General features: G+C 47.2%; 1 protein-coding gene across 1 annotated transcript in view; it reads right to left on the bottom strand.

The window, feature by feature from the left end:
* LOC134932664 (kinesin-like protein klp-3) overlaps positions 1-23,838 on the bottom strand; it is a 220,467-nt gene that overhangs the window by 15,172 nt on the left and 181,457 nt on the right. The window contains exon 13 of the mRNA XM_063927281.1: positions 18,885-18,980. Coding sequence (XP_063783351.1) covers positions 18,885-18,980 — 96 coding nt within the window. The remainder of the gene's footprint in view (positions 1-18,884; positions 18,981-23,838) is intronic.

The raw sequence follows: 23,838 nt of genomic DNA, 5'->3' as shown, positions 1-23,838 counted from the left end.
CTTAGACCTCTTAAAGGATATTATATAAGATAAAAATTCAGCTTTATCAGATAAAACTAGCAGGTCCAGCAGACGTTACCAGGCTGTGGCTGGGGCACGGGGGGAAGGAAAGGCATCGGTTCCGCTTAGAGGGGGAACGCGGATACAGCCACACTGGGGGGAGACTACGAAACAGTCGCTGACGCAGCTGCCACCGAGAGTGCACCAGCGCTAGGCCTTAGGGATCATAGACTCCAGGGGTAGCATGAGGCCGCGGTCCCTGGGGTTGATGTCAGCAGTGGGGAGTCAGTCGCTACCCTGGTCGCCCCTCCCCCTGGTTCATGACCAGTTTCCTCCGAGTTTTCCGCCATGAACTGAATTCCCACTTCCGACCAAGACACTGTGTACTAAGGGACCCAGTCGCAGCATAGGTGGCTGTGTGATTGGTGCGTCAGTGTTCATTTGGGCATCTGTGCTCACTATAGGTTCACGGAGCGGTTGTGTACACTTATAGCATCTGGATCCACTCGGCGTTCGCAAACATATTGATCGATCCTGGAAGCAGGGTAAGTCTCCCTGTATCCCACTCTCCTGAGTACGGGCTATACAGCACTAAGGGGTAAATTTACTAAGATGGGAGTTCTATTTAATATGGGATGTTGCCCATAGCAACCAATCAGATTCTAGTTCTCATTTATCTAGCACCTTCTAGAACATAATACCTGTAATTTGATTGGTTGCTATGGGCAACATCCCATCTTAAATAGAACTCCTATTTTAGTAAATTTACCCCTAAGTCTCTATCTACCTTTGAGTATGAATAGTTGGATAAGTGCATAATGCATATAAGTTTGATAAAATCACTGTGGTTTCTTTCGCTATGCATCTGAATACTGTTAAAACTTTTTTATAAAGTACTGCAGTAATATGTTTCTCCTACATACTTTAACTGTATCTGTAGTTGAATATGTGCTCATATTGCTTATTATACTAATGTATAACCTGTGATTGACTGCTAGTGTGATTGCTGACTTTGCTATAAATTCTGTCTGTTTTTTCTGTTTACTCAATGCTGGTGCTAAGCGAGGTAAGGTCAGATTATATGTCACTTTAACACATCTTAAAGTGATTACAGTCACAAATTGTGTAGTACACTGTGAAAGTGTCTGATTACTTATCATATCTAAGAGCGGCAAAGGTGAGGAAAATACACTCACAGCAGCACCAAAACGCATATCATGTTTGTCATGTAAAGCTGGGTTAACCTCTCAGGATCTGGTTCAGAATGGGTTGTTTGCAAACTGTTTTAGCTTTCACCAAGGTCTCTTGAAAAATTCAAGGCAGACGCAGGTGCAAGTCGATCCCCCATGGGCTATGTTTGCACAGACATTATCCAGTATAGCTGAGTGGATAATTCCAACTTCTGTACCAGCGATAGGTTACATTATTAACCCTTATGTGCAGCATTCCACCTGCGGTTTATCATTTCCAGCAGGGAACGCAGTAGCCTCTCAAAAGAAACATGTCAGGCTCCGGAGCCTTACCTCCGGCGGGTGCTCCCGCGGGTTACCGTCCCGCTGGTTGGCTCGGCTGCGGCGGCAGGGAGTTGCTGGTGGCGGGTCCCCCTGGATGTATGTGCAGCTGCCAAGGGCCGGGGACCGATGGTCTGGAGAGCCGGGCGCTGCAGCAGGGATCGCTGCGGTAAGGTCCTCTAGGGGTGACACAGTATAGTGTGTCAGAGACAGAAGCTGGCTAAAGCTGTGTGCTAACAGCTAAGTATGTCTCCTGTGCTGGGGGCAGCCATGTTGGAGACCAGAGTATTACCAATGAAGTTCCCAATCTGTGTCCAGCCAATCCTGCGTGTTCTCCCCTTACAAAAGAGGGCTGGCTCAGATGGAGAGTGCCAGCGCTTCAAGTTACCTCCTTGTGAAAGGTTCTCCAGCTCTGTGCTCCCAGGTTACTTCTGGCTCCCTGGTCCTGGTTGCTCTCATCCATCGGTTACCTAAACGCTGCTGCAGTCCTGCTGTCTAAGTCCGTTGCCACTCGTGGAAGCGCTAACGGGGTCCCTGGTAGTAGAGAAGCTCCAGGTGCTAACGGCAGTTCCTGCAGACGTCTTCATTTCTTCAAAGTCCAAGTTCTTCAGCCTTCATCCTTGTCTTTCAATCACAAACCACAGTCTTAATTTCTTCAAAGTCCAAGTTCTTCAGCCTCATCTTTCAATCACAAACCACGTCTTTATTTCTTCAAAGTCCAAGTTCTTCAGCCTCGTCTTTTAATCGTAAAACGCGTCTTCATTTCTTCAAAGTCCAAGTTCTTCAGCCTCGTCTTTTGATCATAAAACACATTCTTCAGTTCTTCAGCTTCACTCTTCAAGTCATTTAACCATAGACTCTAATTCTTACAGCCTGATAATTCATTAAAACTACAGTTATCTTCCTATGGCGTCCTCATTTTCTTTACGCCCTCCGCCCAACGTTAATACTTAGTTTGGCTTCCACCCCATGAGGAGGAATTGCATTCAGCCACCTCGTTTACTCTCCTCACAGGTAGCTGTCTCTTCAGCCAAAACTCGGTTGTCGGAACCCCAACTTACACCGAGCGAGACAAAACAGGCTGAAAAGCCAGTGGTAAGTAAATCCTTTATACATGAAACAACATCTTCACAGTCTACACATGTTTCAGATGAGGATTCATCAGAGGATGAAGACTCATTACACTCTGGTTCTGCATATGAGGATGAGGAAGATGGTCTCGGCTCAGTAGACATATCTTAGTTGATTACTGCAATGAAATCCATTTTATCCTTAGAAGAATCAGCAGAGCCTGTGTTAAAATCCAAGGCACCTGTATTCAAATGTCCCAAAACAGTTAAGACTGAGTTTCCTGACGGAAATTATGGAAGAGGCTTGGGTTATGCCCAGTAAGAAATTTAGAATTCCTAGGAAATGGAATTCCAATTATCCTTTTCCGACTGAGGACTGATTAAAGCGGGCGGTAGCCCCTAAAGTAGATACGCATGTGATTCGGTTAGTGCGAAAATGTACATTACCTCTGCCTTCAACTTCTGTAAATTATGTCACGGATATGAGAGTAGATGGTTTGCTAAAAAAAACATTTTTTCCATGTCTGGGGCAATCATTAGACCAGCAATGGCCTCAGCCTGGATGGCTAAAGCAGTGGCTGCCTGGGCGGATGCACTGGAAGGGGAAATTTCAATGACATCTAGAGAGCAAAAATTCCACGTGGCACATATCAAACAGGCTGCAATGTTTTTGGAAGAAGCAGCCTTAGATATGGGTACTATTGCCTCTCAAGCATCAGCATCAACAGTAGCCGCTCGCTGAGCAGTTTTGCTACGCACCAGGAAAGCTGATTCAGAATCCCAAAAAGTTTTGGATTCGTTATCTTTTACTGGAGACATTCTCTTTGGTAAAGAGTTAACCAGTATTTTGGAGTCAAAAGCAGACTCCAAAAAAGTAAAGTTTCCTTCTACTTACAAATTTAAGCCTAAAATTCCAGCTTTTCGGCCCTTTCGGTCTCAAGGAAAATCAAAAGGAAAGGGTGATAGCAAACAGTCCCAGGTCTGGTAAGACTAAAAAGCATTGGGCAACCAGAGGACCGGCTTCATAAACAGGATAAGCCATCAGCCTGACGGGGTGGGACTCCATCTGGGGGACCCCAGGGTGGGAGGCTGACTTCTTCATTTTGCACAAATCTGGCAGCAGTCTACCATGGATGCTTGGGTGCAAGAAGCGGTATCTCACGGTTATGCGTTTGCTTTCAGGAAAAACCCTCCTCAAAGGTTTTTTTGTACCAGCCCGTCTTTGGTAGAAACAAGGGCTAAGGCTTTGAAAGAGGCAGTTCAGAAAATGCTTCAGTCAGGACTGATCATTGTGGTTACTCCTGCACAATGAGGACAGGGTTTCTACTTCAATCTGTTTTTTCTCCAGAAGCCGAACAGGTCGTTCCGGCCCATACTCAATCTAAAAATGCTGAACACGTACATTTGGGTACCTCTGTTTCATATGGAGACTTTACGTTCCATCATTTTGGCTATGGAACCGTGGGATTTTATGATGTCCCTGGATATACAGGATGCTTACCTACATGTTCCTATAGCCCTGTCCCATCACCGCTATCTCAGGTTCGCTATCCTCCAGCATTTTCAGTTTCAGCCTCTGCCATTTGGGTTGGCCACAGCCCCCAGAGTATTCACCAAAATCATGGTGATTATGGCAGCTTATCTCCGCCAGCAGGGGATACGAATATTTCCATACCTCGACGATCTTTTAATCCTGGCACAGTCTCAGGAATTGCTTCTGTGTCGTCTGCAACAGACAATAGAGTGTCTGCAGAAGCACGGTTGGCTCATAAATTGGGCAAAATCATCTTTGGTTCCGTCACAACGGATGACTCACTTGGGGGCTGTACTGGATTCGAGCTTTCAGAGAGTAAATTTTACCTCTGCCCAAAATAGCCAAACTTCAGTTAAGGATCCAGGAGCTTCTACACAGTCGAAGAGTATCCATTCATGCAGCAGTTCCATTCAAGGCCTCTGCAACATCTGATCCTTACCAAGTGGAATGGTTTTCATCAGACAATAAAAAGGCAGACTATGGGGTATATTCAATAAGAGTCGGGTCCATTCCGACATGCAGTTGTCGGAATGGACCCAACAACCCCTATTCAAAGAGCGGCCAAATCCGACTGTCTGATTTGGCCGTTCCCTGGTTTCCTGACCTGCTGCTGCTGTCATCGAGTGCGCTGACAGCAGCATCGGGGGGAGCTGATCTCTGCGGCGCCGGGGGCGGAGATGTCTGCGGCACCAGGGGGGGGGGGGGGGGGAGATGTCTGCGGCAGTGGAGGGAGCAGTGGGGAGAGTAGCGATGGAGCGGACAGGGGGAGGAGACGGGGGGAGCAGTGGCTGCAGCAGTGTAACTGGCGGCTCACGGCAGCATCCACCCGGCTCCAGCAAGTGGGACCTCGCTTGCTGGAGCCGGGTAGATGCTGCCGCTGGGTTCCTGCTCTCCCCGCTGCTTTCTCTGTCTCCTGCTCTCAGCTCCCTCATCTCAATCCAACTTTTTTTAAAGTCAGATTGAGATTGTCGGAAACGGGACTAAAACAAGTCGGGTTTGGCCCCGCTTCCAACAATGCACGCTGATCGCAGCTGAAGCCGCCGATCAGCGTGCATTCCGACAAGTCGGGTTTCCCGACTTGTCGGAAAAAATGGGGCCATAATGAATAGGTCGGAACCCCTTCCGACCTAAAACTGTCGGAAGCTGCCGTCTTTCCGACAAGATGGCAGCTTCCAACAGTTATTGAATACACCCCTATGGTTCTTCCTCTGGAAGTAAGGAGGTCATTAGCCTAGTGGCTACAGACAGCCCATCTGGACAAAGGGAGAACCTTTTGGATATCAGATTGGGAAATTCTGACAACAGATGCCAGCTTTCAGGGCTCGGGAGCAGCGTCAGGAACAAATTGCTTCCAGGGGCAGAGGACCAAGGAAGAAAGTTGCCTGCCAATAAATATATTGGAACTTCGAGCCATATACATGGCATTGAATCAGGCAAAGGACATCCTTCAGTGGAAACCAGTCCAGATCCGCTTGGACAATGCAACGGCAGTAGTGTACCTCAACCATCAGGGAGGAACTCGCAGCCGGAAAGCAATGTCACACGTTAAAGTGGGCAGAACGTTGTTTTCCAGCCTTGTCCGCAGTGTTTGTTCCAGGAGTCCTAAACTGGGAAGCGGATTTTCTCAGTCGGCACACCATTCATGTAAACGAATGGGCTTTACACCCAGAAGTCTTCCAGACCCTGGTCGACAGATGGGGGTTGCCAGAGATAGATCTCATGGCATCTAATCAGAACCACAAGGTGCTTGCATACGGATCAAGAACAAAGGATCCCAAAGCGATCTTTGTAGATGCCCTGTCAGTGAGATGGGACTTTCACCTGGCTCATGTGTTTTCTCCCATTGCCCTGTTACCCAGGCTGGTGAGAAAGGTAAAACAAGGAAAAAGTGCTGTGACACTAATAGCTCCGGCTTGGACTAGAAGACATTGGTACACAGATCTGCAGAGGATGTCGATGGATGCTCCATTCCTACTACCTCAACGTCCAGATCTACTGATTCAGGGGCCTTGTCATCGCAGACATCTGGATTGACTGTCTTTGATGGCGTGGCTCTTGAGACCTCCATCCTAATGTCAGGAGGATTCTCACAACAGGTAATTCAAACAATGCTTAGAGCAGGGAAACCCTCCTCAGCTCGCATTTATCACAGAATATGGCAAACCTATATTCAGTGGTGCAGTGAACGGAAATTTGACCCCAGGTCTTTTAGAGTTTCCAGAATCCTAGCATTCCTTCAGGCAGGAATGGATAAAGGTTTAAGGGTGGCTTCCTTGAGAGTGCAGGTGTCAGCACTAACTGTATGGTTCCAAAAGAAAATTGCCAACCTACAGGATGTGCGCACTTTTTTCCAGGGAATGCTGCACATTCAACCTCCTTTTGTTACTCCTACAGTGCCTTGGGACCTAAGTTTAGTTCTAAAGACCCTTCAAGTTGCCCCATTTGAGCCACTTAAGAGTGGATTTTAAATGGTTGACAGCTAAAGTTCTTTTTGTACTGGCAATGGCTTCAGCTAGAAGAGTTTCAGATTTAGGGGCATTGTTATGTCGTCCTCCATTTCTGTTTTTTTTTTTTGATCCAGATAGAGCAGTTCTCAGAACTAAATCTGTGTATCTTCCTAAGGTGGAATTTAAGCCCAGTACTCACGGGCCGATCAAGGAGAGATGCGTGCTGAGCGAACCGCTCAGCACACATCTCTCCTGCCGCTCAGCACAGCGCGATCTGTGCTGAGCGTGCGGGGGGAGACGGGGGGGCCGCTCACTTCACCCAGCGGGTGAAGTGAGCGACCCGCTAGATTGGCCTGCATGCAGGCCAATCTAGCAGCGGCGATAGCGATGTGCGGGGCCGCGCATCGCTATCGCCGAGGGGGCTACACACGGAGCGATCCTGCCGATATTCTAAGCAATCTAGTCAGATTGCTTAGAATATCGCTCCGTGAGTACCCCCCTTTAGACACCACCTTAACGAAGAAATTGTAGTCCCGGCTTTCCAGGGGCCGGACCTCTCTGCGGGAGATTCGTCATTGGACATCGTCCGTGCCTAAAGGATCTACGTAGATCATACCAGTGCTATCAAAAAGACAGATTCTCTCTCTGTTCTCTACGGATTTCACAAGAGAGGATGGCCTGCTGATAAGCAGACACTGGCGAGGTGGCTTCGGATGACGATATCAGAAACATATTCTCAGGCTGATCTCCCGGTTCCAGATAATGTCTCTGCTCACTCTACTTGTAAGGTAGGTCCATCATGGGCAGCACAACGTGGTGCTTCAGCAGAACAGATCTGTAAGGCAGCCACGTGGTCTTCCATTAACACATTCATTAGACATTATGCCATAGATGCCTTTGCCTCTCAGGACGCTGAATTCGGGCAAAGGATTCTCCTGTCTAATCAGGAGCGTCCACACCACTAAATTGCTTTGGGACATCCCAATGTACCCTGTGGACCCTGCAGGAGAAATATACGTTATGGTAAGAACTTACCGTTGATAGCGGTATTTCTCCTAAGTCCACAGGTTCCACTGGAATCCCACCCTGACGCACCTGAGTTGAGGATCCTTTTACTCACTAACCTCTTCCCTCTTGTACGAAAGGGTCTGCATGTGTGTTCTTCTCGCCTGATTAGGGCTCTACATGATGCTCCTGCCTTAAGCTTTGGAAAACAACTGATTTGGCTGAGCCAGTAGGTGGGGATATATGGACGGGCCCGCTGCATGCTGGGAGGCCAGAAAGCGTTGACCGATTGGTGCAAGATCCGCTGTCGCTCAACCATATCCCAGTGGAACCTGTGGACTTAGGAGAAATACCGTTATCAACGGTAAGTTCTTACCATAATGTATATTTTTCTACCAGTCTTGAAAACACTGTGTGATAAAACAGATGATTGCACTTAGGAGCATCCACTGTTAAACCTACCTGGAGAAAGAAGTGATCAACGCCGATTCTTACCTGGTAATATACTCTGTAGCAGAGGTTCTCAAACTCGGTCCTCGGGGGCACATACAGTGCATGTTTTGCAGGTCTCACAGAATCGCAAGTGAAATAATTAGCTCCACCTGTGGACCTTTTAAAATGTGTCAGTGAGTAATTAATACACCTGTGCACCTGCTGGGTTACCTGCAAAACATGCACTGTGTGTGCCCCCGAGGACCGAGTTTGAGAACCTCTGCTCTATAGGTTATGGACAAAAGTTCTTATAAGTATAAACCTTGGGACATTTATGTCTTTTATGGGGGACTTATTGCGTTTAATGAACTTTTTTAATATCAATTTTGCAATAATCCACCTCTATATGGGACTGCAGTGATCTGCTTTCTTGATATTATTTTGAAGACATTTTTTTATTTTTTGTTATATATTTTTTTTATATTATTATTTTGGTTTAATTGGTATTATCACATAATATATGAAAGAATATTCATTAATAAATTCATCTTTCATTATTGTGAATGTGTGTCTAGATGTTTACTATACCAGACTATATAATATCTTTTATATATAAACTAGCTGAATACCCGTGCTTCGCTATGGAATTTAAAGAATAATGGCAGTCTTTGTCAGGCCGCACCTCTGGACATCTCCGGATTGATGCTGTCAAAATGCTGGTGCTGAGGAGAATAATCCGCCTGCTTCTCGGCCCAGCACGCCTCTGATACTGCCCTGCTCAGTACTGTAAATGCTGGGACGACAGGCCAAGATCCGCCCGCTGTGTCACAACTGAGGGTTTTAACTGACAGGAGGAAGCCTCAGTTGTAGGGGCTGAGAGGAACTTAAACCAAGGGAGGTTTAATCAGACCCCTGGACATGTAAGTGTTAAAAGGAAACCCGTAGGTGTGACCATGACAACCAGGTAAAAGTAAATTTAAAGTTTATTGACAAACTCCGTGTAACACTAACAACAGACAGCAAATAATAAAAATGGCAATGATAAATAATATGATTCCTGGAGCACTCTGACCATGAAATGGTTTCACAGGACACTGGTAGGTTAAGAACAGTTGTTAAAGTCCTTAGATGGAATAACCTTACCAGGCCTGGCTGTAGTAGTGAAGATATCCAAGGAACATGCCAGTAGATGGAACAGATGAAGCTGGTAACTTGAATTAGCTGTTGTAATTGCTGGATGAACCAGCCAGGTGGTAAGACACGGAGTAGATGCGGAATGGGATCAGCCAGATGATAAAGTCACTGAATGAATGCTGGGTGGAACCAGCCAGGTGATGAAACACGGAGTGAATATAGTAAGATGCTAGGGAGCATGGAAACAGAGGAGTTGAAGGATGATTACCGGTGGTAGTGGATACTGCTGGAAGCAGATGAAATAGCTGGAAACTGGATCAGCCACGGAGGACTGCAGAGTCAGGCTGCACCGCAGGATGGTAGGCAGGTGCGGGTCTCTTTGGTGGATGCTGGAGACAGGAGCTGGAACCTGGAAACACAACCACAGGAGAGAGACTGGAACAAGGTATGACAAACAAAGCACTGACCATTTCCTGGCCCAGGCACAGGATACTTATACCTGCAGCAATGCAGGTATTGGCTGGGCAATTATGCAGATTTCCAAGCAGCGGATTGGAGGAACTGAAGCATGTGATTAGATCCAACATGGCTGCGCCCATGTTAGAACTTGGAGGGAAAAACTTGCTTGGGAAACCATGTGGAAACATAACTGTAATGGCGGCGCCGGCCACAGAGGACAGGAGACACCAGACTGACAAATGTATGCTGAGACTCGTGGATGACAACGGAGGCCGCGGCAGGCATGGAACACCACACTGACAACCTGCACCTATAACACAGGAGCGGAGAACGGGAGACGCCATGCAGGATTCAAACATGGCGCCGCCGTGACAGCATCTCAGCGTGACAGGAGGAATGTGCAGTATGTGGACACAGATGAGATCCGGCCTTGGAACGCTGAGCGAGCCTCAGGAGACATCTGAAAGGCAGGTAATGGCGTCCAGATACCCAGATCGTGACAGCACCCCCCCCCCTTTAGGAGTGGCCCCAGGATGCTTCTTAGGCTTTAGAGGAAACTTCGAGTGGAAATTCCAGGCCAAGGCAGGAGCATGGACATCAGATGCATTGGTCCAAGAGCGTTCTTCAGGATCATAGCCCTTCCAGTCAATAAGATACTGCAACTGACCGTAACGGAAACGTGAGTCCAGAATCTTGGCCACCTCATACTCGATTCCCCGTTGAGTCTTAACTTTAGGAGTTGGAGGAAGTGCAGAATGAAACCGATTCAGGATCAGCGGTTTCAACAGGGAAACATGGAATGTCCTGGGTATTTTCAAGAAGGGAGGTAACTGGAGTCTGTAAGCAACAGGATTGATGACTTGTTCAATTTTAAAAGGACCGATGTAACGAGGAGCAAATTTCATGCTGGGAACTCTCAACCTCAAATTCTTCGTGGACAACCATACTCGATCACCCACCTTGAGAGCAGGAACCGCTCTACGCTTCCTATCGGCAAACTTCTTGTACCTAAATGAGGCTTTAAGCAGGGCTGCGCGGACATTCTTCCAGTTGTTTGAAAACTGACGCAAGGTGACATCCACTGCTGGAACAAGTTGCTGGAAGCGGTTGGAATTCTGGAACCTTAGGGTGAAATCCATAGTTGATGAAGAATGGTGTTGAGGAGGATGAGGAATGGTATTGATTGTTGTGGCTAAACTCGGCCCAAGGAAGGAGTTGAACCCAGTCATCTTGGGAGGAAGACACATAAATGCGGAGGAAGGCCTCCAAGTCCTGATTCACCCTCTCGGTTTGACCATTGGTCTGAGGATGGTAAGCTGTAGAAAACTTTAACTTGACTTGGAGGGCTTGACACAAACATCACCAAAATTTGGCTACAAATTGTACTCCACGATCGGAGATGATCTCTTCAGGAAGACCGTGAAGTCGGAAGATCTCTTGGATAAACACTTGGGCCAACTTGGAAGCTGACGGGAGACCGGTGAGGGGTATGAAATGTGCCATCTTGGTGAACCGGTCAACTACCACCCAGATAGTATTAAACTTGTTGCATATAGGCAGATCTGTAACAAAGTCCATCGATAAATGGGTCCACGGTCGACTGGGAACAGATAATGGAACCAGTTGCCCCGCAGGCGACTGGCGGGGGACTTTGTGTTGGGCACACTTTGGGCAAGAGGCAATAAACTCCTTGACGTCCTTCTTCAGAGTTGGCCACCAGTAGGACCTAGAGATAAACTCGAGGGTTTTCTGAATGCCTGTATGTCCGGCAAAACGGGAAGCATGGGCCCAATGCATGAGCTTCTTCCTCAACACCGGCTTCACAAAACTTTTCCCTGGTGGGGGCGTAGAGTCCATCCCTACCGTGGAGAATGCCAACGGATTAATAATAGGATGCTTGTCTGAAGACTCTGACTCGTTTTCTTGCTCCCAAGAGCGGGAAAGGGCATCGGCCTTGCGATTCTGAGAGCCCGGACAGAACTGGAGTTTAAAGTCGAACCTGGAAAAGAAAAGTGCCCATCTGGCCTGACTAGGGTTAAGACATTGTGCGCCTTTCAGGTATAAAAGATTCTTGTGGTCGGTAAGTATCGTGATTGAATGAGAAGCTCCCTCCAACAGATATCTCCACTCCTCTAGAGCGAGCTTGATGGCTAGCAACTCCTGGTCGCCAATGGCATAGTTGCGCTCAGCTGGGGAGAACTTCCGGGAGAAGAAACTGCAAGGATGTAGATGGCCATCTTTAGCCCTCTGAGATAACACCGCTCCTACTCCAACGGAGGAGGCATCCACCTCTAAGATGAAAGGAGAGTCGGTGTCGGGCTGTTTCAGAACTGGTGCAGAGATGAAACGTTGTTTTAAAAGATGAAAAGCTTGCGTAGCTTCTTCAGACCACTTGGACGGGTTAGCACCCTTCTTGGTTAATGCAGTGATAGGCGCCACAATGGTGGAAAAGTCTCGTATGAACTTTCTGTAATAATTGGCGAACCCTAAGAACCTCTGGACCCCTTTGAGGGTTAAGGGTATCGGCCAATTCTGGATTGCTTGTAGTTTCTCAGGATCCATCTCTAGTCCGGAACCGGACACAATGTAACCTAGAAACGGAATGGATTTAACTTCAAAGACACATTTCTCCAATTTGCAATAGAGATGATTGACATGGAGACGGGACAGAACCTCCTTTACCCAGAAACGATGTTCCTCTAGATTATTGGCAAAGATGAGGATATCATCTAAATAAACCACGATATGGCGGTATAAGATGTCTCTGAAGATCTCATTCACGAAATGCTGGAAGACAGCTGGAGCATTGCTCAATCCGAAGGGCATGATGAGGTACTCATAATGTCCATCACGGGTGTTAAAGGCGGTCTTCCACTCGTCAGCCTCACGGATCCGGATGAGATTGTAGGCACCCCTCAAATCCAACTTTGTAAAGATGGTTGCTCCGCTGACTCTATTGAAGAGCTCTGTAATCAAAGGTAAAGGATACCGGTTCTTGACGGTAATGTCGTTCAGACCTCTGTAATCGATGCACGGTCGCAGACCACCGTCTTTCTTCTTAACGAAGAAGAAGCCCGCGCCAGCTGGAGAAGAAGGTCGGATAAAACCTTTCGCCAGGTTCTCTTTGATGTACTCCTCCATGGAGTGCGTCTCAGGCAGAGACAACGGGTAAGTTCGGCCTCGACGTGGAACCTTCCCTGGAATGAGATCAATTGGGCAGTCCCATTCTCTATGAGGAGGAAGGATATCAGCAGAAGCTTTACTGAACACGTCCGTGTAGTCTTGATATGGAGGAGGTGGAACATCAGACGACCTGGGGAAAGAAGAACAAACAGGAAGCACTTTGGACAAACAAGTCTTTGCACAGGAGAGACCCCATGCTAGTATTTGCGTAGTCCAGTCAATCGACGGATTGTGGAGACGGAGCCATGGAAGGCCCAAAACCACTGGATGTGTGGCTCTTGGAATCACTAGGAAGAAAATAAATTCTGCATGAAGAACTCACACTCTCAGACGAACTGGTAGAGTCCTTAGAGAAATAACTGCGTCAAAAATCTTGCTGCCATCTACTGCAGTTAAGGAGATGGACGAAGGAAGTCTCTCGGTGGGTAGGGACCACCGTTTAACATAAGCTTCGGTTATGAAATTCCCGGCTGCTCCGGAATCAAGGAGGGCAATGACGTTCCTGTAACGTTGAGCAATTTGGAGCGAGACTGGGAGATTACAATCATGAGGAGATGGAGAGGAGATCATTACTCCTAGCCGGCCCTCTCCTTGGCGAGCTAGGATTTGGAGTTTCCCGGACGTTTGGGACAGACATTGATAATGTGAGACGGAGCTGCACAATAGAGACAGAGAGACGTCTTCGGCGCTCAGCCGGAGATAGACGGGAACGGCCAATTTGCATGGGCTCATCCTTGGATGGAGACGGTTGACGAAGAGGAGGAGCAGAAGATTTTGGAGCAGACGATCTTCCTCGCTCGGTTGCTCTCTCTCTGAAACGTAGATCAACCTTCGTGCAAAGAGAAATTAGCTCATCCAACTTAGAGGGCAAGTCTCTGGTAGCTAACTCATCCTTGATGCGTTCTGATAAGCCATGCCAGAATGCAGCATACAGGGCCTCGTCGTTCCATGCCAGTTCGGATGCCAGGATTTTGAACTGTATGAGATACCGTCCTACAGTACGTGTTCCCTGGCGTAAACGGAGAATCTCAGATGAAGCAGAGGTTACCCGGCCTGGCTCGTCGAAGATGCGCCTGAATGTTGCCACAGAGTCCGTATAGGAGGACAGCAGGGGATCAGACTTCTCCCATAATGGTGATGCCCAGTCAAGGGCTGAGCCGCTCAGAAGGGAAATGATATAGGCAACTTTAGTACGGTCACTGGGGAAATTGCCAGGCTGAAGCTCAAAGTGGATTTCGCATTGGTTAAGAAATCCCCTGCAGAACCTTGGAGATCCGTCAAATTTTGCTGGCGTTGGGAGATGAAGACGTGGAATGGAAATGGGTAAGGTGGGTGGGGTTACAGCTGGTGTCACTGTTGTGGACGCACCAGACGTGCCAGGTCCACGGAGGGTCGTTTGAATCCCGTCCAGCCGCGTAGAGAGATCCTGGAGACAGCGGATGATGTGGCCTTGTGCAGCCTCCTGATGTTCAAGTCGGGCTGCCAGTTCTTGCATCGGCCTGGCCGCTTGATCCTGGTCTCCGGCTGGATTCATATGGTCAGTGCTTACTGTCACAACTGAGGGTTTTAGCTGACAGGAGGAAGCCTCAGTTGTAGGGGCTGAGAGGAACTTAAACCGGGGAGATTTAATCAGACCTCTGGACATGTAAGTGTTAAAAGGAAACCCGAAGGTGTGACCATGACAACCAGGTAAAAGTAAATTAAAAGTTTATTGACAAACTCCGTGTAACAACAGACAGCAAATAATAAAAATGGCAATGATAAATAATATGATTCCTGGAGCACTCTGACCATGAAATGGTTTCACAGGACACTGGTAGGTTAAGAACAGTTGTTAAAGTCCTTAGATGGAATAACCTTACCAGACCTGGCTGTAGTAGTGTAGATATCCAAGGAACATGCCAGTAGATGGAACAGATGAAGCTGGTAACTTGAATCAGCTGTTGTAATTGCTGGATGGAACCAGCCAGGTGGTAAGACACGGAGTGGATGCGGAATGGGATCAGCCAGATGATAAAGTCACTGAATGAATGCTGGGTGGAACCAGCCAGGTGATGAAACACGGAGTGAATATAGGCCCTCATTCCGAGTTGTTCGCTCGGTATTTTTCATCGCATCGCAGTGAGAATTCTCTTAGTGCGCATGCGTAATGTTCGCACTGCGCATGCGTCAAGTAACTTTACTAAGAAGAAAGTAATTTTACTCACGGCTTTTTCGTCGCTCCGGAGAACGCATTGTGATTGACAGGAAATGGGTGTTACTGGGCGGATGTACGGCGTTTTAGGGGCGTGTGGCTGGAAACGCTACCGTTTCCGGAAAAAACGCAGGCGTGTCTGGAGAAACGGTGGGAGTGCTTGGGCGAACGCTGGGTGTGTTTATGACGTCAGCCGGGACCGAAAAGCACTGAATTGATCGCACAGGCAGAGTAAGTCTGGAGTTACTCAGAAACTGCTAACTCGGTTTTGATCGCAATATTGCGAATACATCGGTCGCACATTTAAGATGTTTAGATTCACTCCCAGTAGGCGGCGGCTTAGCGTGTGTAACTCTGCTATAATCGCCTTGCGAGCGATCAACTCGGAATGAGGGCCATAGTAAGATGCTAGGGAGCGTGGAAACAGAGGAGTTAAAGGATGATTACCGGTGGTAGTGGATACTGCTGGAAGCAGATGAAATAGCTGGAAGCTGGAAACTGGATCAGCCACGGAGGACTGCAGAGTCAGGCTGCACCGCAGGATGGTAGGCAGGTGCGGGTCTCTTTGGTGGATGCTGGAGACAGGAGCTGGAACCTGGAAACACAACCACAGGAGAGAGACTGGAACAAGGTATGACAAACAAAGCACTGACCATTTCCTGGCCCAGGCACAGGATACTTATACCTGCAGCAATGCAGGTATTGGCTGGGCAATTATGCAGATTTCCAGGCAGCGGATTGGAGGAACTGAAGCATGTGATTAGATCCAACATGGCTGCGCCCATGTTAGAACTTGGAGGGAAAACTGGCTTGGGAAACCATGTGGAAACATAACTGTAATGGCGGCGCCGGCCACAGAGGACAGGAGACGCCAGACTGACAAATGTATGCTGAGACTCGTGGATGACAACGGAGGCCGCGGCAGGCATGGAACACCACACTGACAACCTGCACCTATAACACAGGAGCGGCGGCGGAGGCCGCGGAGAACGGGAGACGCCATGCAGGATTCAAACATGGCGCCGCTGTGACAGCATCTCAGCGTGACAGGAGGAATGTGCAGTATGTGGACACAGATGAGATCCGGCCTTGGAACGCTGAGCGAGCCTCAGGAGACATCTGAAAGGCAGGTAATGGCGTCCAGATACCCGGATCGTGACACGCTGTATGTTATATTCACTATCCCTTCTCACCCCCATGCTGATGGGAGCTGTACTTGGACTCAAACGGCACCGGGAGTGTCACTATTCATCTCAGCGACCCCGAAAACTATGAATATTTACATGTCGCCCCCTTTCCACCCCACAGTGTGTTTTTTTCCAGATTGTAAGTCATGTGTACCAAGTATGGTGTAAATTGCTCCAGGCATTCCAGAGTTATGCTGATAACTATGGATTTATACATTTCACCCCCTTCCCATCCCTAGGAGTGTTTTAACCCCCCCACCCCCCTTCCACAGTATTTTTTTCAAGATTGTAAATCATGTGTGTACCAAGTTTGGTGTAAATTGCTCCAGGCATTCCAGAGTTATGCTGCAAACTATGGATTTTTATGTCACCCCCACCCCTAGGGGTGTCTTACCCCACATTATTATTTTTCTCCAGATTGTAAGTCATATATGTACCTAGTTTGGTGTATTCCAGAGTTATGCTGGAACATACATACACATACACAAACATACGTGTATATATATATATATATATATACATATATGTATTTAGTTAGCGTTTTTGTGGGTAATTTCCTACTTGCCACTAGTCACTATTTCACGTGGCTATGTATATTTTGGAACACAGTACCTTGACTAATGTAAAATGAGAACAAATTAATTACTATGACATTGATATATCATGACAACAGTAGACTTGGGAGATTGGGCAGTGATTCTGTCCTAATACAGTTGCAACCTACACTGACGGCAACTATGTGAAAACTAAGCCTTGCCTGAGGAGAGGAACCATCATGCATGCATCAGCCCTCACGGTTACTTCCCCCTACCCACCACTCTCCTTCAATTCTTCTTTAAAGTAGGTACTACTATGTGGCATAATGTGTAATGGGGACTACTACTGTGGCATAATGTTTGTAAATAGCACTACAAACGTATATAAAGGGCACTACTGCTGTGGCATGCGTATAAAGGGCATTATTGTATGTTAAAAGGGGAACTATTACTGTGGCATGTGTTATAAAGGGCACTACTAATGTGTGGCATAATGTATTATTAGGGGCACTTCTGTGTTGCATAATGTGTTCTAAAGGGTACTACTGTGTGGCATAATTTGATTAAGGGGTACTACTGTTTAATGTGAATAAGGGGCACTACAATGTGACACAATGTGAATAAAGGGCACTACTGTGGTGTAAGGTAAATAAGGGGCACTACTGTGGTGTAAGGTAAATAAGGGGCACTACTGTGTGGTATGTGATTAAAGGGCACTAACGTGTGCTATAATGTGAATAAGGTTGGACTACAGTGCGGCATAATTTTAATTGAGAGTATTATTGTTTGGCCACTCTCCTGCAAGGCCACAGCCATTTTTGCCCTGCACTGTTCCTGTTCAAAATATGATGAGGAGGCAATGTACAGGGCACCAAAATGTCTAGTTACAGCTCCGTGCGGGATAGACTCTGAGGGCAGCTCGGCATCTCTGGGAGTGCTGAGCATCTCCCAAGAGTGATGACAATGGGGGTGTGCTCCAAGGCCATGACCCTTCCCGAAGAGTCCACACACAATTTTTTGTGCGCTTGTCTTTGGTGTGCATGGGGTCCATTTAACGAGCTGGGTGACACTACTGCTTTGCTGCAAACATTGTTTAGTAAAAGTATGTAAATTGGTAGGAAGATAATTGCGTAATGTGTCCTCATACATCTTGCCTCAATATGACATGAAGCACAAGATACCTTGCATGAGTGAGCCACCAGGTCCTGTACAATGCTGCTAATACCAGATTTCTTTTATTGCTAAAAATGCGCCTTAGACGTAACGCAGTGTGACTAGGACGCACAAGTAGACTATGCTGAATTATTTGATATGACATGTATATTGTGTGTGAAAGAGTCTATATACAGAACAGAAAAAAGCTAGCGCGGGTATGGGACTCAAAGTTGACAGTGTCTAGGTTGACACCTATTGGTCGACAGTGACTAGGTCGACACATGAAATGGGTCAACACTGCCATTAGGTCGACATGAGTTTTTTATGTTTTTTTGGTGTAGTTTTCTTCGTAAAGTGATGAGGAACCCCACTTAGTAAACCGCTTCGCTCGCCATGCTACGGGCAAGGTGCCTCGCTGCGCTTGCCACAGGTTACCGTTCCCAGTTGTAGTCCACGTGGATCGTAAAATATTAAACAGTTAAAAAAAATTCAAACTCATGTCGACCTTTTTCCATGTTGACCTTGTTCATGTTGACCTATTTCCTGTGTCGACCTTCTCAGTGTCGACCTAATGTGTGTTGACCTAGAGTCCGGATACCAATTAGAGGAAGTCAAAGCCTGATGCTTGTCAGTCCTAAGCCATATCACTTGAAATGTGCCTTTCCAAATCAAGGCCAATCAACTGAATTTACCACAGGTGGACTCCAATTAAGCTGTAGGAACATCTCAATGATGATGAGTGGAAACAGGATGCACCTGAGCTCAATTTTGAGCTTCATGGCAAAGGCTGTAAATACTTATGTACATGTGATTTCTTAGTTTTTTATGTTTAATAAATTTGCAAAAATCACAAAAAACTTAATTTACGTTGTCATTAATGGGTATTGTGTGTAGAATTTTGAGGGGAAAAGTATGAATTTATTCCAGTTTGGAAAAAGGCTGTAACATAACGAAATGTGGAAAAAGTAAAGCGCTGTGAATACTTTCCGGATGCACTGTATATCATCCAAAAGGCTCATATATTTCTGATAGCTTACCTTAGCCTGACCACTGAGCGAGGGTTGCAGGAGATGAGTGAGTTTGGAGTTCCTGTAGGGCACATGCAGGGAGTTTTTCTTTAATGCTGCAAAAACCTGTCAAGTGAATATCTTACAGTCAGTACCATAGCATTTTCTGTTTGTCTTACAAACAACACAAAGTACACATTCCCATATTAATTGCAATATACTGTGCATAACAAGATTTGGGTGGGTTATATTGTTTCTGTGCAGGGTAAATACAGTCTGCTTTTGCATGTAGCCCACACACTTTAGACAGCTTTATTTTGACACTGCAATTTAGATATCAGTTATAACACACCCCACCCAAATCTGACTCTCTCTGCACATGTTACAGCTGCCCCACCTGCAGGGCAACATAGTTTAGTCAGATTGCTTAGAATTTAAGCATGGATCTCTCCCTGTGTACCCCACTTTAAGGGGGGTACTCACGGAGCGATTGCTGCTTAAAATCTAAGCAATCTGGCTAGATTGCTTAGATTTTATGCAGTGATCTCTCCGTGTGTACCCCTCACAGCGATACCGATGCGCAGCCCCGCGCATCGCTATCGCTGGTGCTAGATTGGCCTGCATGCAGGCCAATCTAGCGGGTCGCTCGCTCACTTCACCCGCTGGGTGAAATGAGCGCCCCCCGCACGCTCAGCACATGTCGCTCTGTGCTGAGCATGGGGAGAGATGTGTGCTGAGCGGTTCGCTCAGCACACATCTCTCCCCACATCTGCCAGTGAGTACTGGCCTTTACTCTCATTGTTAGTACAAGGAGAAGAAGAATACCAGAAGCTATTTCTGCCTTATGTTTTAGAAAGAAGAATATTTTGTTAAACTAGTGATGATTTCTAGATTTGGCATTATAGGTGACACAGAAGATCAAATTTAAATTGTATTACATATATTCTAACATAGCTGTGTTTGTGTTAAGGCACAGCTGTCTAAATGCCGATGCCGGAATCCCGCACGTAAGTGTTCTGGGAGTGTTAGGCTGCGAGTGAACGGTTAGGATTAGGGCTACTTTGCTTTAGCCCCCCTGCCAGGATTTCAGGATGTTGGGATGCCGGTGTCTGTATTCTGACTGCCGGGATCCCATAACCAACCAGTTTCCTATGGGGGCTGTTATATTCTTATTGCTCAGTTTGCTCTTCAAGTTTGCTTTGCCTTTTTAAATACAGCAATTTTCACTAATAAACTTATACAAACCAAACCTTTATGATTATATGTTAAATATAAAGGTATACTGTAAACCTAGTCAGGCTAGTTCAAAACATTTGCACCAGAGATCCTAGGTGGAAAAGTAAGGGGGGTACTCATAAAGCGGTAATCTAAACAATCTGACTAGATTGCGTAGATTTTCAGCAAGATCTGTCCGTGTGTACCCCCCACAGCGATAGCGCTATCGCTGGTGCTAGATTGGCCTGCATGCAGGCTCAATCTAGCAGGTCGCTCATTTCACCCGCTGGGTGAAATGAGCGCCCCCACACACACGCTCAGCACACATCGCACTGTGCTGAGCGGGGTAAAGAGGGGTACTCACGGAGCGATCGCTGCTTAAAATCTTAGCAATCTGGCTAGATTGCTTAGATTTTAAGCACGATCGCTCCGTGTGTAGCCCCTACAGCGATAGTGATGCGCAGCCCCGTGCATCGCTATCGCTGGTGCTAGATTGGCCTGCCGTGCAGGCCAATCTAGCAGGTCGCTCACTTCACCCGCTGGGTGAAATGAGCGGCCTCCCCGTCTCCCCCCGCACGCTCAGCACACGTGGCGCTGTGCTGAGCGGCGGGAGAGATGTGTGCTGAGCGGTTCGCTCAGCACACATCTCTCCCGCATCGGCCAGTGAGTACTGGCCTTAAGAGATGTGTGCTGATGCTCAGCACACATCTCTCCCCTGATCTGCCGGTGAGTACGGGCCTTTAGATAAACTCAGATATTCTCAATCTCCATCAAATGTCAATGCCAGATAAAAGACTTGCACAGAGCAGAAACCTTTGTCACCGTACATGACCTGTAGATACTGTATGGTAGGTTTTTGTTTCTTGTTATGTTCTGTTTCACAGAATTGTTGCTGCTATAGATTGTCTATCTTAACTAAATTGCTGAAACAATCAAATCCTTTAATTGCCTTATGGCAGAAAGAGCTGTGACTGGGACATTCCGGAGATTAAAGGTCTATGTGATTTAATAAGAGTAAGATACAGTTCAGATATATTGTAAAATAAAGCTTTGGGAGGGAGCAATGTACAGTATACAGTATATCTGATTTTTTTTTCTTGTCTCTGCTAGGTGATTTTTTTTTATGTTGATTTGTTTCCATGGTAAGTGAATTACCTTAAGAAGATGCAGACAGCTGGGCTTGTGACTAGGTGGCACTATTTGTTAATGTAAAAGTACAATTTCCGTGTTCCATGTCAATTGTTGTGATGAGAATCTGTCACTGCAATAATATCATTCATTTTATTAAATGAATTATTATTATTTCTCTAACGTCCTAAGTGGATGCTGGGGACTCCGTAAGGACCATGGGGAATAGCGGCTCCGCAGGAGACTGGGCACATCTAAAGAAAGCTTTAGGACTATCTGGTGTGCACTGGCTCCTCCCCCTATGACCCTCCTCCAAGCCTCAGTTAGATCTCTGTGCCCGAACGAGAAGGGTGCACACTAGGGGCTCTCCTGAGCTTCTTAGTGAAAGTTTTAGTTTAGGTTTTTTATTTTCAGTGAGACCTGCTTGCAACAGGCTCACTGCATCGAGGGACTAAGGGGAGAAGAAGCGAACTCACCTGCGTGCAGAGTGGATTGGGCTTCTTAGGCTACTGGACATTAGCTCCAGAGGGACAATCACAGGCCCAGCTTGGATGGGTCCCAGAGCCGCGCCGCCGGCCCCCTTACAGAGCCAGAAGGCAGAAAAGGTCCGGAAAATCGGCGGCAGAAGACGTCCTGTCTTCAACAAGGTAGCGCACAGCACTGCAGCTGTGCGCCATTGCTCTCAGCACACTTCACACTCCGGTCACTGAGGGTGCAGGGCGCTGGGGGGGGGGGCGCCCTGAGACGCAATAATAAACACCTTGGATGGCAAAAAATGCATCACATATAGCTCCTGGGCTATATGGATGCATTTAACCCCTGCCAAAATACATAAAAAAACGGGAGATAAGGCCGCCGATAAGGGGGCGGAGCCTATCTCCTCAGCACACTGGCGCCATTTTCCCTCACAGCTCCGTTGGAGGGAAGCTCCCTGGCTCTCCCCTGCAGTCACTACACTACAGAAAGGGTTAAAAAAGAGAGGGGGGCACAAATTAGGCGCAGTATTAACTATACAGCAGCTATAAGGGGAAAAACACTTATATAAGGTTATCCCTGTATATATATAGCGCTCTGGTGTGTGCTGGCAAACTCTCCCTCTGTCTCCCCAAAGGGCTAGTGGGGTCCTGTCCTCTATCAGAGCATTCCCTGTGTGTGTGCTGTATGTCGGTACTTTTGTGTCGACATGTATGAGGAGAAAAATGATGTGGAGACGGAGCAGATTGCCTGTAATAGTGATGTCACCCCCTAGGAGGTCGACACCTGAGTGGATGAACTGTTGGAAGAAATTACGTGACAGTGTCAGCTCTGTATAAAAGACAGTGGTTGACATGAGACAGCCGGCTACTCAGCTTGTGCCTGTCCAGACGTCTCATAGGCCGTCAGGGGCTCTAAAGCGCCCGTTACCTCAGATGGCAGATATAGACGCCGACACGGATACTGACTCCAGTGTCGACGGTGAAGAGACAAATGTGACTTCCAGTAGGGCCACACGTTACATGATTGAGGCAATGAAAAATGTTTTACACATTTCTGATAATACGAGTACCACCAAAAAGGGGTATTATGTTCGGTGAGGAAAAACTACCTGTAGTTTTCCTGAATCTGAGAAATTAAATGAGGTGTGTGATGATGCGTGGGTTTCCCCCGATAACAACTGATAATTTCTAAAATGTTATTGGCATTATATCCTTTCCCGCCAGAGGTTAGGGTGCGTTGGGAAACACCCCCTAGGGTGGATAAAGCGCTCACACGCTTGTAAGGGCTCTATCCTCTCCTGAGATGGCCGCCCTTAAGGATCCTGCTGATAGAAAGCAGGAGGGTATCCAAAAATGTATTTACACACATACTGGTGTTATACTGCGACCAGCAATCGCCTCAGCCTGGATGTGCAGTGCTGGGTTGGCGTGGTCGGATTCCCTGACTGAAAATATTGATACCCTAGATAGGGACAGTATATTTTTGCCTATAGAGCATTTGAAAGATGCATTTCTATATATGCGTGATGCACAGCGGAATATTTGCCGACTGGCATCAAGTCTAAGTGCGTTGTCCATTTCTACCAGTAGAGGGTTATGGACACGTCAGTGGTCAGGTGATGCGTATTCCAAACGGCATTTGGAAGTATTGCCTTATTAAGGGGAGGAGTTATTTGGGGTCGGTCTTTCAGACCTGGTGGCCACGGCAACAGCTGGGAAATCAACGTTTGTACCCCAGGTCGCCTCTCAACATGAGAAGACGCCGTATTATCAGGCGCAGTCTTTTCGTGGATAAGCGGGCAAAAGGTTCCTCATTTCTGCCCCGTGACAGAGGGAGAGGAAAAAGGCTGCAGAAATCAGCCAGTTCCCAGGAACAGAAACCCTCTCCCGCCTCTGCCAAGCCCTCAGTATACGCTGGGGCTTTACAAGCAGAATCAGGCACGGTGGGGGGCCCGTCTCAATGAATTTCAGCGCGCAGTGGGCTCACTCACAAGTAGACCCCTGGATCCTTCAGGTGATATCTCAGGGGTACAAATTAGAATTCGAGACGTCTCCCCCTCGCCGTTTCCTAAAGTCGGCTTTACCGATGTCTCCTTCTGACAGGGAGACAGTTTTGGAAGCCATTCACAAGCTGTATTCCCAGCAGGTGATAATCAAGATACCCC

This window comes from Pseudophryne corroboree, chromosome 6 (genome assembly GCF_028390025.1).
Source record: "Pseudophryne corroboree isolate aPseCor3 chromosome 6, aPseCor3.hap2, whole genome shotgun sequence".
NCBI lineage: Eukaryota > Metazoa > Chordata > Amphibia > Anura > Myobatrachidae > Pseudophryne > Pseudophryne corroboree.
Note: the sequence above shows the minus strand (reverse complement) of the source record. Positions and strands in the feature narration are given on the sequence as shown.